This window comes from Aptenodytes forsteri, unplaced genomic scaffold, assembly GCF_000699145.1.
Source record: "Aptenodytes forsteri isolate BGI_AS27 unplaced genomic scaffold, ASM69914v1 Scaffold321, whole genome shotgun sequence".
NCBI classification, from domain to species: Eukaryota; Metazoa; Chordata; class Aves; order Sphenisciformes; family Spheniscidae; genus Aptenodytes; species Aptenodytes forsteri.
The window spans coordinates 36,228-54,715 of NW_008795030.1; the positions used below are offsets into that span (position 1 = coordinate 36,228).

The following is an 18,488-nucleotide window of genomic DNA, read 5'->3' on the forward strand; positions in this document are numbered from 1 at the left end:
ATTTTTTTCTTTTTTTTTTCTTTTTTTTTTTTTTACAAGTTTCATCTCTAAGGCTGGGACACTACCACCTCTTAAGGTAATTGTACAATTAGGAAAATCTGCAAACCACAGTTTATTAAAACCAGAAATCAGTCAGTCCTTTGCTAACACATCTGTGTTGGTCAGAGATTGCTATTTGGCAACCGGTGCTGCCGTTCCAGTTTAATGGAGGAGAACATGAGCTCCTTGCCTTCCTTTCTATAAAAACATTCATTCATATATAAATAGCTTCCATATAATGTATATTATACAATCAAGACAGTCTCTGGGTGAATTTGTGGAGTGGGAAGAGCTGGGAACATTCATATAAATAGACCTTACTTAGCTGGTTTGTCCCTAGAAATAACACAGCACGCTAAGAGCCAAGGATTTTAAAAACCCGTCGGAGGTGGAAGGGGTGCGGGCAGCCCCGGCTGAGGATGGAAGAAGCTTCTTCTGCTCTTAACTTTCATCTTCTTCCCAGGCTGCCACTGCTCCCGTCCAGCTCCTGGGCTCGGGCGCTGCACGTAGGCGGCCGTGTCGGCTGGAGAGGGTCAGCAGGGCTGGAAATCCCCCGTGGGGTCAGACAGCAGGGTGATGGCAAAGGTCAGACGAGGCGATAACTTGTTTAAGATACTCAAGAAGCAAGAACTTAGAAGGGGGAAGCGCGAGAATGAACAAACTGGAAACAGCCACCCAAAATCCAGGGGGAAAAAAAAAAATGAGAGGGTTATTCTAGTCTATGGGCCCTTAAAAAGGGATGTATGCAGCCACAGTGAGCGCACCCTTCTGGAAAGGAACCACTTCTCGTGCCAGCGGGTTTCTCACCCTAGAAATCCCATGCTCAGGGCACAGGACACCCCAACTGAACACCCGGGGCCAAGCTTCAGCCTCACACCACGTCCCCCTGAGTTCTCGTGATGGCCAAGCGCCTTTAAGTGCTATGGACAAACTTAATTTATCACGCTGGCTTTGCCTAGTAAAGCTCAGAAATCCTCGTAACGACTACGCGGCGTGCCCGTTCACTCCTCAGGTAGCTGCTCCAGGGTGAGAAGGAAGGACCGAGTGGCAAAAAGCTAAATTCCTAGAAAAGGGACATCACCAGAAGGATGCTCAGCATGATGGGCTTTTAAGGCAAGCGTTACCCAACTAAGTTGAGGACAGCAGGGACACAGACCTGTTAAAGGGTCTGTGCTGCAGAGTAAAGAAGGAAAAGGCTGTTCAGACATAAATAGGAAGACTTCATCTCTACACTACAGCTGTGGAGCGCAGGACTCTCTAAATCCCCAGAATAGGATGCCCGGTACCCAGTGGAAGGCAGAGCATCGCTGCGGGAGGGGACCACGCACCCAGAGCAGCCCGAGCAGCAGCTACCGGCACGGGAAGGCTGGAAGCTGAGAGGGGCCCACGGCCAGCAAGGCTCAAAGCAAGCAAAAATCCAGCAGCTCCAGCGTTTTCAGCATAGTCTCCAATCAATAGTGACAGCTTAATTAAAATTGCACCTGAATCTGAGAAGCTACACTACCCCAGTGCAGTTCGAAGGCTGTTTGCAGCTAAACAGCAGGTCGTTGCAGCCTGAGCTAAATCCAGTGACTTCTGAAACACATTATTCAAATTTAAAAGAGCAGAGAGCTTTTTTTTTTATTGCCATTTGCTTCCCATCCTCAACTGAGGAGCAGCAGCAGAGCACTCCATGCCCTCAGCTTCCAATGTGCCACACTATATATATATAAAAAATAAAAATAAAAATCACAACCTCAAAGTGTACTAAAGTGTTCACAAGTGTCTGGGCAGACTCTTTACAAAGCTTGGGGTTTTTTGGTTTTTTTTTGTTTTTTTTTTTAAATTTAAATGCTGGAAGGAGAAACAAGGGCATGATTAAAACATTTCCATGAAGCTCAGAAAGCAGCAGCAGGAGCTCAGCCCCAGGTGCCGTGGAGGGAAGTGCATCCAGCCCCAGAAAAGGTGTTTTCTGGTCTTCCCCACCTAGCTGGAGATGACGCCGGTGGTCTGTAAGCTCAGCCTAAAGATGCAGACACTAACCCTGGTATTTCATTCCAGCAAGGCGGTCACGAAGCCAAACGAAGTCCAGACCCTTAAGCCAGCGTGGAAGAGGGGATGGCAGCACTTTCCACATGGTTTGGCTCTATCACGACCAGCAACACCTGACACCTCCTAAGATTTCTTGTTCAGCCTCTCCAAATACAGCTTACAGGCCTAGGAAGGATTGTCTAAAGGATTTTAAATTAAATGATAGTAGGATATATGCCCTGGTATATGGGTAACGTGTTTAGCTTTAAATAGCACTGTGAGGGGAGGAAAAAACCCAACCCATGACTTACAAAAAAAACCCCCCTAATTTAAAAATCATGAACACAAACAAGTGAAAAACTATGACACTGAAAAAAAATCAGTTACTGTGAATGCTGCATAAGCCTACCTCAATAGCATTCAGAGTCCAAACACCTTAAACGCACACTTCTAAGGGCTTTTTAGTTTAATGGCATCTAGAAAACACAAACAGGTAGGTAGCACTCGGCAGAGACACACAGGAGGAAGGCGAGGTGCTATCACAGTCCTCTTAAAGCTCTAAAATTCACAGTATAAGATACTTGAAGCAACTTCCAGTATTCCTTAAATCTAGTCAACTATTAAGATGTGTGCATAGGCTACACCACAAAACCCTACTGTGTTCACACATCGGGGGCCTGAAACCCAACGGGGAGGAAATTCGGAGCGAAGGCAGCAGCTCTGCACGCCCAGATATTGCGGCTGGAGTCTCAAGCTCCCTAGAGCTAAAAAAAAAAATAAAAAATAAAAAAATCAAGAGGCAATCGGAAATGCTGCACAAAACTGAAGTCTGACTTTTTAAACTGACTCTCCCAGCAGAAGGACCCATGGCTTTTCGAAGGCGCGTACGGATCCCGCACTCGGAATATGCACAGATGTGACTTATCTCCGTTATTCCTGACGAGGCGGAGGGAATACGACTTAAAACAGCGACCCTTTGAGCCCTGTGAGGTGTGTCTGGGTCTGTATCTGAAGAGGCTATGCATGAGAGGGAATGCAAAATTGAAAACCTGTAAAAAATATTCAGTACAGTTAGAAATATGGCATACTTTTGTCACAATATAAAAAAAAAAAAAATCTATATCCAATAGGATCCAGTGGAGTCTGGAAAATCCCAAGTAAAATGTCAAAGCGCAACTCCTAATAAACGATATGAATGTCTCTGAGTGTCAAGTCTTGTAAATCCGAGGTCTTTGTGCTCCAGGTAGTTTCTTGGTAGTTTTGCTGGGTTTCTTTTTCCTGGTGGTGTATCTGGCAGGAACGCTTCCTAGAAAGAGAGAAACATGGTAAGTTATAGCTACCAACAGCCGGCTTTCTGGGAAAGAAAGGAACCTGCTTCCCTGAAGCCGTTGGAGAACTGAAATCAGAAGGTGAGTTACCATCAGTGGCAGGTGTGAATTCAGGCTCAGAGCCACCTCCAGGCGCCTGGCACAAACAATGTCCTGCTCCCATCCCTGAAGGACCATATTTTAAGAGCTGCAAGTCCAGGAACCCTTAGGAGACCTCTGCCATTTTTATTTAGGTTTGGACAGTTAAAAAGCTCAACCACACTGTCTGTTAAACCATGCTGTCTCTCCTCTCGCCTCACTTCTTGTTCCACCTCCCAACTCTGCAAGTACCAGCTTTGTTGGGATGAGGCAGGACACACGCAGGGCAGAGCACAGCACCGACTTGGGCAACACCAACATCACCGGCATGGGGCAGGACAGGCTTTACAGCACTGATGCACAGGCAGAGCTCCTGGATTCCTCAAGCAGCTCTTTCCCAAAACCATCAAGACTGCAGAAAAGGGATCTTTCCAGGCACGTCAGGAGCTTGGGGTCCAGGGCACTGGCTACCTGGCACTGATAGAGGCAGGGGTCTAACACGAAACCTATAGCTCAGTGTGCTGCTGGTGCGTCGAAGGTGTTTGGTAAGGCAAAACAGCCTCATCACAGGAGCCATGTAGCTTCTTTTAGACTTCTCTGGCTCATTTCCACTGCAGGATTAGTCTGTATTTGTGACTGCTTCATCAGCCTTAAATGATTTAAGGAACAACCAGAGTGGGACTCATCAACTCACAACAATAATTTTACTTAAACTTTGACCATATTTAGCCAAACCTCGCTTGCACTGAGATCAAGCCCCCTGTCCTGGGCAGGGAAAGCAGCACCCGTCACTCACTCGTACTTGGTCTCCCTACTCACACAGCCTCGCTACTCCTCTGCGATCTCGGTCTCCTGGTGCACAACCACTTTGGTCACCGACATGTCCGGGTGCTGTTCCTTTGCCGCCTTTATCGCCTGCGCTAGAACCTGAAAGAGACCACACTTCAGAGCATGCCACCGAGGGTCCTCAGGGGCACAAGAGACTATTTCTAACTCTAGGGAGAGAAAAAGAAAAGTGATTCCACTTCAGCCGCACAGTTTGGTGACTTTTGGTAGTATTAAGATTATTTCTGAAAGGAAAAGCTGTTTTCTAAGAATACACAACATCTCTCCACTGCCCCATGGTAGAAGATGGATGAGAGCAATTAAGCAAACCCTGTTTATTCTTCCAGCAAGTGTGATGAGCACATTTCCGACATCATCTTAGACATTTTCTTTTGGAATTAATAAACTAGTTCTTGTCGTACGAATGTTCTCCAGCCCCATGACACTTGCAACTAAAATTAAATTCAAAGTCTAATTCTCTGATGACAAAATCATCACTTCCAACACACGCTAGAGGCCAATGAGGCTGACTCATCAGAAAGGTTTCACATAAAGCCGATGAGATTTAATGCAGGTGCTGAGTGCTATGAAATGACTTCTGGCACTACACAGCAGCAACAGCGCTTCAAAGTTACCAGAAAATTAATGCAGATCATCCAGATGTCAAGGAAAACTTTTATTTTACATTTTTGTGGATTTTTTTTTTTAAAAATTGCATTTGTCCAAAACAATTCTGGAATCAAAACTTTGCTGCCAACACCAGTTTCAGAGCAGAATTAAGCTTTGCTGGCCCAGCTATACAGCTGCGTACTGTCAAAGAGGAATTTATTATTGAAATCAGTTTTGAAGTTTTATTTCTACCCCAGTAAAGTTTCCCTAGGTTGTTTTCTGGTTAAGTTATCTTCAGAAAGGCAGCCTGTCTAGTTCATGCCAGCTCTGAGAAGCTCTTTTGGACCACGACCAAGCTCCTACCTGGTCGTGGTCTACATCTGCATCTCCTGTGATGACAATCCTCTTTTCAATCCGCGTCTCTGAAATGCCACCTTTTACAGTCTAGTACAAAAGGAAAAAACTACTGTTAGTCTAGAAGTGAAAAGGAATCCGAGTGCACTGGGGCTGCCTGTCTAAAGATGGTATCAAAAATAGAATCATAGAATCACAGAATAGTTTGGGTTGGAAGGGACCTCTAAAGGTCATCTAGTCCAACCCCCCTGCCGTGGGCAGGGACATCTTCAACTAGAGCAGGTCGCTCAGAGCCCCGTCCAGCCTGACCTGGAATGTTTCCAGGGACGGGGCATCCACCACCTCTCTGGGCAACCTGGGCCAGTGCTTCACCACCCTCAGCGTCAAAAATTTCTTCCTTATATCTAGTCTAAGTCTAAACAGCATTACCAAATACTGCCGTCATATCACAGTATCAGAATCACAGGGGAAAACTGCCACCGCTCAAAGAAAAACTGTCAAATACTCATTTTCTTCTAACTGAGCCAGGGAAGAGCTTTGACTCACAGTACAGTTCTTTCCTGTTGTCCCACAGGACAGTCAGAGCCCATGTCCACAGACTGCACTGCAATTAATGCAGTCTTAATTCAACACAGGCAAACCTGGGAACCTCATGCTTTGTTTCAGGTATTAATCACTTTTTTTTTTTAAAAGAACTGGGGTTTAACCTTTTTTCCCTATTATTCAACTCTGCCCATCTCTCTGTCGTGCTGTTGTTTTAGTTGTTGTCGTTTTATCGTATTCCCGTGCTGTTACCTTCGTGATCTGTGTGGTGGTGGTGCTGCTGGTGGTTTCCGAAGTGATGGTCTGAGCAGTCAGCAGGATGCCAGGGTCTAAATCTCCATTGCCACCATCTGTCTGTGGGAGAGAAGAACAGGCCATCAGTCTCTGCGGGCAGCGTGGACAGAAGCAGGGTCTCCACATCAACAGAGCAGCACGCAATCCGAGGACAGAAACTCCTCTCCATCGCGGACCGCGGGACAGAGCGAGCTGATCTGCAGCCGGCTGAGCTGCGCCCAGCTGCACAGGGACTTTGCAGATCTCTGAAGGCTCAGCACAAAGCCCAGGGGCTTTAAGGCTGGAAATGCAGGGATCCAGCCACAAAATCACCCAGGCAGGACCTATGACACCCCTCAGACCAGGTGGGCTTGACTGTACCCAAATCTGGGTACACTGCAACGCCGGTCATGCTCCTCCATGCCAAGCTGCATACTTCGGACCACGAAGGGAGACCAAAGCAGACACCTACCCCGAATTACACCTGCCTGGATCCATGGCGGTTCACAGAGCCAGAGAGCACAATCTGATTCAGAAGGTACTTTCTACCATTCCTCCCTCCTGACAGTACCTCGCACATCGCTCGCTTTAAGCTCTGCAGAAGCAAAGTCCAGACACCTGCTGAACTAGGAACAACTTCTTTTATAGCTGGTTACTTGGTTCCCATCCTACACAACTCGACCTTTCAAGGTCTGCCGAAAAACCTAAAATAAGTCATCCTGCCAACTCATCCTGGCCGTGCTGGCCGTGTCTCCCTTACGGTGCACCACTAACTAACGCTGGGCAGCATCCCCAGCACGGCGGTGGGACGATATCTGGAGTTACCACAAGGTGGGACCATTTTCCACAGACTGGAAGAAATCTCATGGCACGTCACAAGCCGGCGCACGCACGGCCGTCTTCTCCCAGCCCTGGAGACGCACTTTTCCTTTTCATTTCCCAGTTAGAAAAGGTAACAGCAGTAACCAAAGCAAGACTCCTCTATTCATCTAGTCACTCGCTGATGGGACGATATCTGGAGTTACCACAAGGTGGGACCATTTTCCACAGACTGGAAGAAATCTCATGGCACGTCACAAGCCGGCGCACGCACGGCCGTCTTCTCCCAGCCCTGGAGACGCACTTTTCCTTTTCATTTCCCAGTTAGAAAAGGTAACAGCAGTAACCAAAGCAAGACTCCTCTATTCATCTAGTCACTCGCTGAGAAACAGGGCCAGCAGTAACCAAAGCAAAACTCCTCTATTCATCTAGTCACTCGCTGAGAAACAGGGCGATGCTCACCACCACCCGGTGCAGGCATGTCTGAACACCCCCTCTACTCCTGCAGTCGGGGAGGATGCTGAGCAGCCACGGGATTCCTTGGGAATCCCAAATTATACAGGCACGGTCCATGGGATACCCGCACCCGCACGTACATCCCACGGTCACACTCCAACAGCAGAGCATGGGCTGCTTCTAACAACCACAGTTATGACAAACCCAAGCTAACACAGGCTCCAAATTCTCAAATACATAAATAAAACCTATTTTAGACTGAGGATTAATTTTAACCGCAGCAATGAAACCATACCTGCATATGTTCTATCGCTCCACTAACATTTCTAGTTTCCAATCACCAGATACCCACTCTGGTTGCATTTTATACAAAACTTTTGGTTTTCAACACCTGTTTCAGGGTTGAAACCTAAAGGACAATCAAATTATTTATAAACCAAGTTCTGAAGAGGCATAAACAGCAAGGAGAGCTGGGGAAAACAAGACAAGGCATCTCTTGCAGAAAAAAGGCCAACTCAGGTTAACTCTGTACAATCAAATGAACATCCCGAAGCCACCAGTGGCTGAGGATAAATTCTGTTTGCACGCGCATCTTGAAAAAATAATTACTCTCCAGGGACAGTAAAAACACTGATCCTCTAAAAATACCAGATGCACCTGGGAACAGCGTCCACAGCATCGGTTAACGTCTGTGCTGCGACTCAGATGCCTGGAGAAAGGCAGGTGCTGCCGTCTCATCCGGAGGATTCAGACACAAAACGCTTACTTGAGTTTAATTAAGCCCCTGGAAAATTAATCAGAACACACCTTACCTGTGCAGCTTCATAGGTGATGGTCTTCGTCTCCGTGTGGACAATGGGGACTTCTTTTGTGGGAATTTCGCTTTTGACGGCGCTGGACACGTCGGAGATGGTGACCGTCTGTGTCTTCACTAGCGGTGGCTATGAGACAGGGTTAAAAACATCTCCATAAAGACCCAGTTAGCATTTCCACATCGTGACCGTGCTGCTGGCAAATGTTCTGACACTGATCTGATAAAAGCACTGTGGGAACCAAGGTCAGCCTGGAAATCTTTGTTTTTAAGCCTCTGGTACGACACACTGCTCAGAGGGCAGAGATCATGCGTGAGGATTAAAGAGACAGAAAAATCCTCCAGACCTTCCCCAACACCGTGCCCTTGGGTCAGCCCAACCGAGGCATTAAGGGTTTAACCGGTGTGTCACTATACCACGAAAAAACTGTCTCCACTGGTTATTAACTTTCTAATTACTAGAAGCTCATTGCCAGCTGCCAGTAAAAGATGACCCTCACCTACTGATGACAATGTCAAGATTAACACAAACCCCGGGCAAATAAAGACTTGATCACAGCTGAGAAGCTTTATCCTGACTGCAAGTAAAACACTGTATTATTAAAAATCCTCAGCAGGTCCTAGGTCTTTAACTTTTATTAAATCAATGTCAGACAAAACAGAAACATGACATCTCGAAAGAGAAATGGGGGGAAGAGAAATCAGTTGTTCCACCACCTGATAATTATCCAGAAGACAGAGTTAGTTCAGACCCACAGCGTTTTCCCAGAGGGCTCGATTTCTGCTCACCGTCCCCAAACCTGATAGATGCCACCATGATTGTTAGCAGGGGAAGTGGGCATCCATTTAACCATAAGCAATTAATATCAACACTGAAGCAGGCAAAAATATCTCCCACGGTGGGGAGCAGAAAGGGACATCAAAGCCCACGTTCACGATGTAAAAGCACGTTTGACAGCGCTTCAAATTGCTCTGCCATGCTAAGGCTCAGCCTCCGGTACAGCAGGAAACGGCAAAAACCTTAAGGAACTAAAATTACATGCCTTTGGAGCCTAAATATTTCCCTTTTGGGGGATGCAACAGGACGCTTTGATCAAAGAAAGGCAAAGGGCATTGCGCTGCGGCAATTGTCTTTAATGCAAAGATAAATTGAGAGGGGCTTGTGTGCACTGACTGCAGGAGATTAACCGGCTAATTAGCTCCAAGCACAAGCCAAGCCAAGCAAACACAACTCCTCTCTGGGTCCGTGGCATCTGCTTGCTGCAGTGTTTGGGTTCCCACTCCAAAGCCAGCCGGGGGGGTGTGGGGGAGCAGGCGCTGGGGCTCACTACCTGGAAGCAGCGAATGACTGCTGGCAGCCCGTTATTAACATCTGAGTCGTGACACTCGCCATTTAGCTTTCTAAAGGCAAATCTGTCTTCACCATCCGCTGCCGCCTCCTCCTCTCCTCCCCAGGGCTGCCGGGGAGGTGCGGCAGGGCTGGCGGGGGGCTCCAGCTCAGAGAGCTCCAAGTCCTTCTCCGCATCCGCACAAACCCCCTGTCCACATCTCAGGTCCTCCTCGCTCGCGGGGAGGCTGGGAGCTGCCTCCTCCTCCTCCTCCTCCTCCTCGCTGCTTAGGGAGGAGGCAGCAAAGTCACGGCTGGGAGAAGGCTCTGAGGCGGGTGGCACTAGGGTCTCACTAAAAGCTACCGACTGCTTTGAGCCCTCCCACGCAAAGCCAGTGTTAACACTGCTCCTCTCTGGCACTGCAGCCACATCCTCCCTGGAGAGAAAGGCACTCATTTTCTAAAAAGAAACGAATACACAGAAAAGGCCAGAGAGAGAGAGAGAGAGAGAGAGAGAGAGAAAGAGAGCGTTAAGGAGAACAGGAGGTCATGAAGCACAACGGCAAAACATCGGTTTCTCATAGTACATCACATCTCCAGTAACGCATGCAACAGCAGTGGGTTTGGATACTTGAAAGCTTGAAAAACTTTGTGCTATGCGATGTATCCAGTGCATTTACTGACACAGCCTTCCTGGTACGTTAATAATCCACTCTCCTAAAGTTTAAGGAATTTAATATTAAAACAAGTCTCTGCAACTAAAGGAAGAGCCACCACTAAGCACTTTTTGCCCAGTTTGGAAACAGGAATAATTTCAGTGTAGCAAGTGAGGACTTGGGCACATACAAAATTCACATGTGCAACAAAACCCACAGACTACACCAAAACCATACCCCAATTTGGCTTTTAACTCCTTGAAATATTTTACGCTGTGTTTTAATTTGCACGTGGAGGTGAAGAGAATAAGCCCAGAATTAGCGTGTATGATAATCCGCAGAGCCTGTGCCTTGCTCTTCTCCTCACCCCTGGGAACGCTCACACCTCCAACCACCCTCTTTGCTGTTGCAGTCTCCGGGATAACTAACACAGACTTGTCATTACGGCATTGATAAAATTATTGTAAGAATATCTGCAAGTTAGTACTGAAATCAAGTGCTTCAATTACCAAGAGGCTCCTGAATTGACGATGCAGTCTGGTCGTCTGAAAGAATTTGTATTATTTCTTCTAGATAAACCAGTTCAATTAACTCGCACAACTTAGCACAAAACTTTTCAGCTGAGGAATAAAGAAATGCGGCTTTAAACTGGAAAGCCAGATGTTCACGCTAGCGTGCGCTGACCCCATCGCCACCGAGCATGCGGTTCAGTTGACTGCTCAACAAGCTGCATTTGACCATTTATTCGGGACTACCGAAATATTTGTAACATACTTCATCCCAAAAGCAGCTGGCGCACGGAAACCTTTGCAGCAGCTAAACCTCCTGAAGGTACAACATAATTGGCATTTGCGATGGTGCACGGGAGAGAAGACACGTAATGAAGCAACTCGGCCCTCCGAGGAGCAAGCAAGCATGTCTGGAGGAGCACCTGAGATACTTGGGAAGAGCGTGCCAAGCCAGAGGGTTTAACTAAGGCTGGTGCTATTCTGCTCTCCGTTCAGCTCGTTAGCAAGGTCTCAACTAGGTCTTCTCACATCTCTGGGAGCCCTCTAGCCAGGAGGGAAGCAACAGTGACAGAAGAGAAGAGAAGAGTTAAAACATGAACAAGACAGAAAGTTTTAGCAAAAATCGGCTGTTTGCCCAAATGCCTGAGCGATGAATTTTTCGTATGCACAGAGAAGCAGCATTTTGGTCACCAGCGGTGAATGACGGCTACAGTCCTGCCCTGTGCTAGAAATTGTGTTTCTCATTATTGACATGGGAAGTTGCCTTCAAGGAAGGGCAGAATAAGCAGTTACGGGCACCTACAATTTTACACATATCGAAGCTGTCACATCATACAACATCAGGGAACACAGAGGGAAAAAACCCAGAGGGATCCTGCTTAATCAATGCCATTACTATTTCTTCTCAGTAATTAACCTCACGGTTGATTTCTGATAGCTCTGTATAAAAATAGCCACATATCTGTTAAGCCAAAAACAGCGATTAAATTTTCATAAAAGCATGGCAAGTCCATTTTGTCAACTGTTATTCTAATTTCGGTGGTGGTATTAAGATGAACAGAAACTGTTGCCTCACTTTCTATTAAGAAGATTCTCTGGGCAACCAAAAAAAATTGTAATTTGTGCTTAAAACGTGAGGTCTGAAGCCCGTGGGTTATCCGGCACAATGCATTTTCTGTACGCCAGAGGCTTTCACCCTGACTGACCTCATCTAATGGCACAGTTCAATAGTATGTTAAGAATAGTAACTGCTTTATGTAGGAACAAATAGATGCTTATTTTAGTATCATTTCAAGAAATGACTCTTCCACCATTCCTCCCGGGTATCTTTCAGTTCCCAGCTTCTTTATGTTGCAGATGGACTACCTGTAAGATCTCTGTCCATTAGGGTTTCCAGCCTCTTGGGCATCTTTTAAGTCCTTGGGACATTGCTTAGGAAAATGCGTTTAACAGGAGTGAAGGGACAGCGGCCAGCACTGTGAGGGTCTGACCGCACGCATAGGGAAGCGTTATTCGCGATCGAAAACCACTTCCATATGTGCTCCTCCAAAGGTATATCCAGACCCCACCCTCATTTCGCCTAACGCAAGACACTACCCTGCAACATTTCACAAAACAGAACCGAAGTTATCAGCTTTGAATGCCCATGTCTTAGTCTTGCTTTAAAACTTCGATTTATACACTGCCAATGTACTGATCTTTCCTTAATTATATATGCTAAATCTTGCAAATTAATCATGGGATCTTGAGAAGACACAGTACATCATATCTGGGGTTTAATGGAAAATGCCTCAGGAGCAAGATTTCCTCACATACCAGCTGGGGCACTACTTCGACCAAGAGGACGAATCACAGATAAAACAAAGCAGATTAAGCAGCTACACAAACGCAGATCTATTTAAGAGACAAACATTTGTATCCGGTCAAAACAACTTCCCCGCTCCCTCTCGTATACAGAAGAAATAATTTGCATTTTGGAATTATCTTGTATGGTAAAAGCATAAAGGAAGGGAAAAGCTTAAATGAAGCCTATGGCGTACATATACTGGTCATCAGTAGAGCAAAGTGCGGCAATAAACATGCAAGCTATAAAGACAGAATGAAATCCTGATAAGATCAACTGATCAGAAGCACTTTTTTTCTTGCCTTCCTATTCCCCTGGTAAGAAGTGAGACTAATTGAAAGCTGGTTTTTTCTCTATAAAATTATCTATTTACACACACTTTTTTTTAAAAAAAATACAACGATGTTTGCTCCTATATTTAAAAACGCAGTTTGCATGTAGGCTAGAAAAGATTATCTTTTTATTTAAAAAAAAAAAAACAAAAAAACCCACAAAGCCAAAAACCCCCTAAGAATTTGAACATCTGTTACAAATTCTGATCTTATCAAGATTTATTTTAATTTGCAAATACAAAAGCATTCCTATTTTTAGGGCTCAGATTTGCAGAACTCCAAGCTCTCCTTGAGACCCATGAAACCTGAGAGTGCTCGGGCTGCAAACTACTCATTTCCAGAGACACAAAACCAAACCAGCGACGCCTAAATCAAGCACGAAGCAGGCTATTCGCATAAGCCATACACAGTGTAAAGAAAATACAGGACAGGATGCAATGCCCCAGAAGAAACAAATCGAACCAGACATGAACACAACTAAAACATGACCCTGCTAAATACAAATCTTGGTGCACCTGATGTTGACAAATACTGAGGATATAGCTTAAGCGTTACAGTGTAGTAAGTGACACACAATAATTCAGACTGGGGATAAATTAATAACAGGCTTAACTGCATGGCTGATACCAGCAACCAAAAGGATTTATTTTTCATAAAAAATGTTTTTGTGTAACTTTGTTTGCCTGTATTTTTTCAAGAACCTACTATTTTAGATCAGGATATATTCGTATGAACCAGCTGCCCTGCGCTGCCAGAGTGGATGCCCGTTTTCTGCAGCCCGCGCAGGCATGCTGCTGCCTCTCTCCCCAGAAATATTCAATTAACCTCATCCCAAACCAGACTCCTATCCTGCCGGAAACTTAAGGAGTGCTAACATGATGTCAACCTGCCAGTTGCCAAAGATATTCGATAAAAATTGATAAAAACATGAAATCACAGTGCACGCTAACCCCCTACAACCACCATAGGAAACGCTATAAATTCCAGCTAGTTAGTACTTCCCAGTCCCCTTCTTTTTCAGCATGGCATTGCAGTCGTTAACGCTGGCGCGTGTTATTAGGTTATCCCCGAACAGGTATCCACATAAGCTAACAGGCTCGGCGTGACCGTCTACGGATGCACAAGTAGATGATGTTGCTTTTGCAGCGAACCACACTCACCAGTGAGAACTCCCCGATCAAATGCTGCTCAATCTCACAGCTGTCAAAGCACTTGGGTAAAAAGTATTATAAAGCAGAAAACAAGAGATCCTTATTTTACAATACCTGCCATGCCTTATAGAACTGCTTTGCCTTAAAGATAGAAGTTAACAAGTTTAGAAGCCATTCAACAAACCCTGGCATTTGAAAACGATGGCCATTACCTACGGATTTACATTTTTGGATGGATTTTTTTAGTTGCCATTGATCTGATCACAACCATCCTGAACAGCCTAGTCAGACGGCAGAAGGGTAAAAGAGAATTTGACCAAAGTTAAAAGTAAGGCTAGAAAATACACAGCATGCTACAAGCTTAAAAAGATTAAATTGCTGTCATGAACAAGAATCCCAGGATATTACACGATACACAGCAGCCACCTCCGATCCGCTGCATCAACTACTTGGCAACATGAAACAACCTCAAGATCAATACTTAAGTTATTAAAATAAGGTTGCTGATTCCAGAGGCATTTCCTCTCCCCATCCACCCTGATCCCCTTCCCGTCCCTTTTGCGGGGCAGGTACCCGTGGATGGGGGGTACAAAACCGTGCACTTCTTATTCCAAATTCCCTCTGCAGAGAAAAAGCTGCTAGTGGCATTGCAAACATTGCCTCCGATTTAGCGTAGCAGCAGCAAGCGAAAAGAGTGGGGAGACCATCAGGGTTTATAACTGACATCACTTTTGTGCCGCTGCATTTCGCTTGCTTCATTTCATAAATCGAGTTACAGCTCTGCTCTGATGCCAGGCTCATCCAGGAGAGCAGCAGCACAAGCCTCGTGCTGCTCCACTGCAAGCAGATTTGCTTTCCTGTGATCGCTTGTGACTGCACAGAATGAGCCAAACAATTTATCCAGAAGTAAATAATCTCACAAAAGAAAAGTTGGGAGTTAAAATTAAGACTGACTCTTGATACAGCCTCTAGACACAACCTCAGGCAGCTTCAACCAGCTAAAACCCAACCAGAGGCTTGCATTGTATTACCAAGCAGAAAGGCGGTGGTTAATTAGGAACGTGGTTTCTTCGCTTACAAAAATAGAAAAGAGCATTTTTGTCCTCTAATTAATACAGTGTGCGGGGCAGAGGCTCTTGCAGTTTCATTGTGCAGGACCTGCGACACTTCTGCTCTCGGGACAACTTTCTGCAAACGATATTTCCTACCATTCAGTCTCGGAAGCGAAAGGGGAGAACATGTTAGTGTTACATAAAGTATTTGGTAGAGGGCTGAACCTCTTGACCCTTCTGCAAACAAAGCCTTTCTTAAACCAAGCCAGATTTAACCCTCAATTGAATTATTCTGGCCAGTTTGAGAGCGTGCATTGCTTACGGCCGCAGCCTTGCGTGCCCCCTCTCCCCAGGAGCACGAAACCCACACCAGAGAGTGTCCAGCAGATCCAACACCCTGAATGCAACCAGTAATGATCTGGGGTCTGATGGCTCCTGGTTTGAGAAAGCAATGCTGAGGGTTAGTCCGAGGAAGTCGTTAACACAGGTCATATGTACCTTTTTTGTTAATAAGCAGTGGAAAGAAGAATCTGATTTGCAATAACATTTATTAATGATAAATGTACATATTTACAAAGAAAAATCTGAGAAAAAATACAAAACCGAAAAAGTGTTCCAAAAGAGAGCATTTTAGGTAAAAAAGAAAGTGTTTTTAGTCCCCACAAACTGACCCAACATGACCGTGTGCCACCGCTAGAAGATCCCAAAGTGGCACAAACCAAGGCTAGTCCTTCCCTCCAGCTTCACAAACCAAGACAGATGCAAACAGGGACACAAGAGAAACCACCACCGTCGGGTTCTCCAATGTCACCCACTGGTACGTGCAGACCAAAGAGTTTCTAAATGAACCTGTAACCCATCCTTGGGCTAAATTTTTCCAGAAAGCATCCTATCTCAGTCTGTAAGTCAGAGCAGGCGCCATCAACTCATGACCAGGAAAAAAGAAAACCCAATAAACCAGTGGAATAATTCTCAGAGTGACCAATTACTGACCCTTACGTGAAGTGAAAGACACTTTGCCCATAACCTTCCTGAGGAGCCCCACGGTGCAGGCACAGCAAGGCCAGCCCAACCTCGTTCCTGCAAACACGAACTACTCCTTTGGTGCCACGCCGAGGAAATCCACCTCTCCTCACTATTTCAGGCTAGGAGATAAATACCGAATACCTACTTTTCAGGGTCATCACTAGTTACTGCACAAACTGCAAGGGAGGAGAGCTGGTCTTAGCTTAACTCTGTACCCTAACCTGACCTGCCCATAGAGAGTCCTCAGTTCATCTCCTACTGACCCACAGGGCAAAGCAGCACACGGCAGGAGATGCAGACAATACCCTCGTTGATCTGTTCACTTTTAATAATGGAAAAGAAAAAAGGGATGTTGTTTTACAGTAATGCACACCTCGAATATCACCGATGATCATCACAACCAGAGCCCGATACCTAATGCAGCCTCGGAGCTGAATCCGAGTTTCAAGCAATCGGCTCTGGCATACTTGCTGCTTCAAAATACTAATGTCCACCTTTTCCTAAAGCATGAAAGCACAAGAAACTATTCTGTGTTTTATCTGGCGTTCAGAAGAGATGATATCAGGGTAAGAAGATTCAGAAAGTAAGCGCAGAGCCAACCACCAACTCCATGATGGAAAACACTGAAGCCTCAACAGCCGCTAACTGGATCCCGCACGTGAGCACCAAAAAGCCTTGCTGCAGCCGAGTGGCCACACCACAAAACACTGGGAAAGTCTAATTAACATCAAAACTGCTGGCAGCCTTATCATAGCTACGTCACCGGCATGCCAGAGTAACTGAAATGTCATTTTCTGCAGCAGGTCACACTGAAAAATCAGAATTTCTCACGCCAACCTGGATGAGATTACGTGCTGCGGACATTTCCAGCTTCCCTTTGGAAGGGATAACTCAGTTCTCCATCACTCACAGCCTGGCATTGCACCGGCCACGCACGAACAGGGTGCGTTAATCCCACCGCTGCTCGGGGTCAGTGACGGTGTCGGGACAGGCGGCCGGGGAGCTGCCAGTGCTTTGCGGCAAGTTTGTTCCTGAGGAAAAAAGGGAGCAAAGTACACGCGTTGGTTCCTTTACGAAAACCCTGAGACCTCTGCCCTTAAACAAAGCTAGAGCGAATCAACTCTCCCTGTGCACGGGCACGGCAGCAGGCATCCCGAAAATCCCTTCTTTCAGCGCCGCATCCTGCGCAGACGTCAAGGGAAAAGGGTGAAACCAGGAATCAACCAGCACAGCACCGACGCGTACGAGATACATAATGTGCAGGAACGGGATATACAATGTGCAGGAACGTGGATTGCCACGGGGCACGGCTGTAACTCCCTTTGCCTTACAAGCAAACGGGAAAAAAAGCAGAGGGGTGACCGGCAAAGGGGCTGGAGCACAGTGGGCACATCACTGCGGCGTCGAACGGATGAGGTTTCTGTTCCTGATGAGCTACGGGCTTTCTCTGTCAGAAGAGATCATATCCACCCGGATGAATATAGATAACTGGCCTCTAAACTGCCATAGAAATATAAAGCATTTGTTCAGTTCCTTTACACTCTGCAGTGATAATTGTTATATAAATCCCAAAAATGTTCCTGAGCATTCTCAGAATGTAAAGTTTCAAAGTTTTTCTGCTGATGATAACCAGCCTTATCTCAAGATTAAAAAAAGTGAGAGAGAGACCATTTTAATTAAGAAGTTAAAGAATTGAGTTTAAGTGACCAAGGGAGTGCATCTCTCATCACTCTGGGATAAGATACCCCGAGCACTATATTCAAACATTGCTCCGGGGAAAGATTTTTAGACTTTAGGTCCTTTGGAAATGGTAGATAGAGCTACAGAAACCATGGCTTTGCAAAAGCCACTGGTACGGCTTCAAAGAACTTGTCATCGGTTCAGAAAGACAGCATGCAGTAACCTCAACAGTGCTCAAAGCAGCATCACGGCAGCTGGTCCGAGCGATGGCTTTTGAAAGGAAGCAGGTGTGTGTTTAAGCTGCTCTTCTCCAGGAAATATGGACAGAAAATAGACAGAGAGAGATCTGAACAACTCCTGCCCCTTCCCTCTCCACGCCAGGTTGGGGAGAACAAACAGTCCCTGTTTTTCATCGTGTCTGTTCCAATTTTGGGAAGGAGATTCGGGCAGGGAATCCCAGCCAGAAGCATCCCTCTGGCTTCTTCCATCCTGCATCTTCTGCACAGCACGTGGCACCTCCGCATCCTTCCCCCACCTCTACCACCTCTCCTCTCCAGGGCCCACCTTCTCGAGGTAAGTTTTCCTAAACTTCACGCCGAGCTCAGCAGAGTTCACGTGCGTCCTAAGGCGTGCTCCGAGCACCGCAGGCACGCAGCCCACCGAGCAGCACCGTCCGTCCGCTGCCTGTGCCGAGCAGGCAGGCAGCAGGCAGGCTGCGCTGCCGACAGCTCTCCTTCGCACCACGGTACGCCTGTACAACAACCCAG

General features: G+C 46.2%; 1 protein-coding gene across 1 annotated transcript in view; it reads right to left on the bottom strand.

Annotated features, from left to right (window-relative positions):
- Positions 1-38: 38 nt before the first annotated feature.
- Positions 39-18,488, bottom strand: part of EPB41 (erythrocyte membrane protein band 4.1) — an 89,127-nt gene continuing 70,677 nt past the window's right edge. Inside the window, exons 17-22 of the mRNA XM_009276178.1 lie at positions 9,477-9,932; positions 8,147-8,275; positions 6,039-6,140; positions 5,253-5,333; positions 4,275-4,382; positions 39-3,355 (exon numbers count right to left, since the gene is read on the bottom strand). Coding sequence (XP_009274453.1) covers positions 4,284-4,382; positions 5,253-5,333; positions 6,039-6,140; positions 8,147-8,275; positions 9,477-9,932 — 867 coding nt within the window. The 3' untranslated portion in view covers positions 39-3,355; positions 4,275-4,283. The remainder of the gene's footprint in view (positions 3,356-4,274; positions 4,383-5,252; positions 5,334-6,038; positions 6,141-8,146; positions 8,276-9,476; positions 9,933-18,488) is intronic.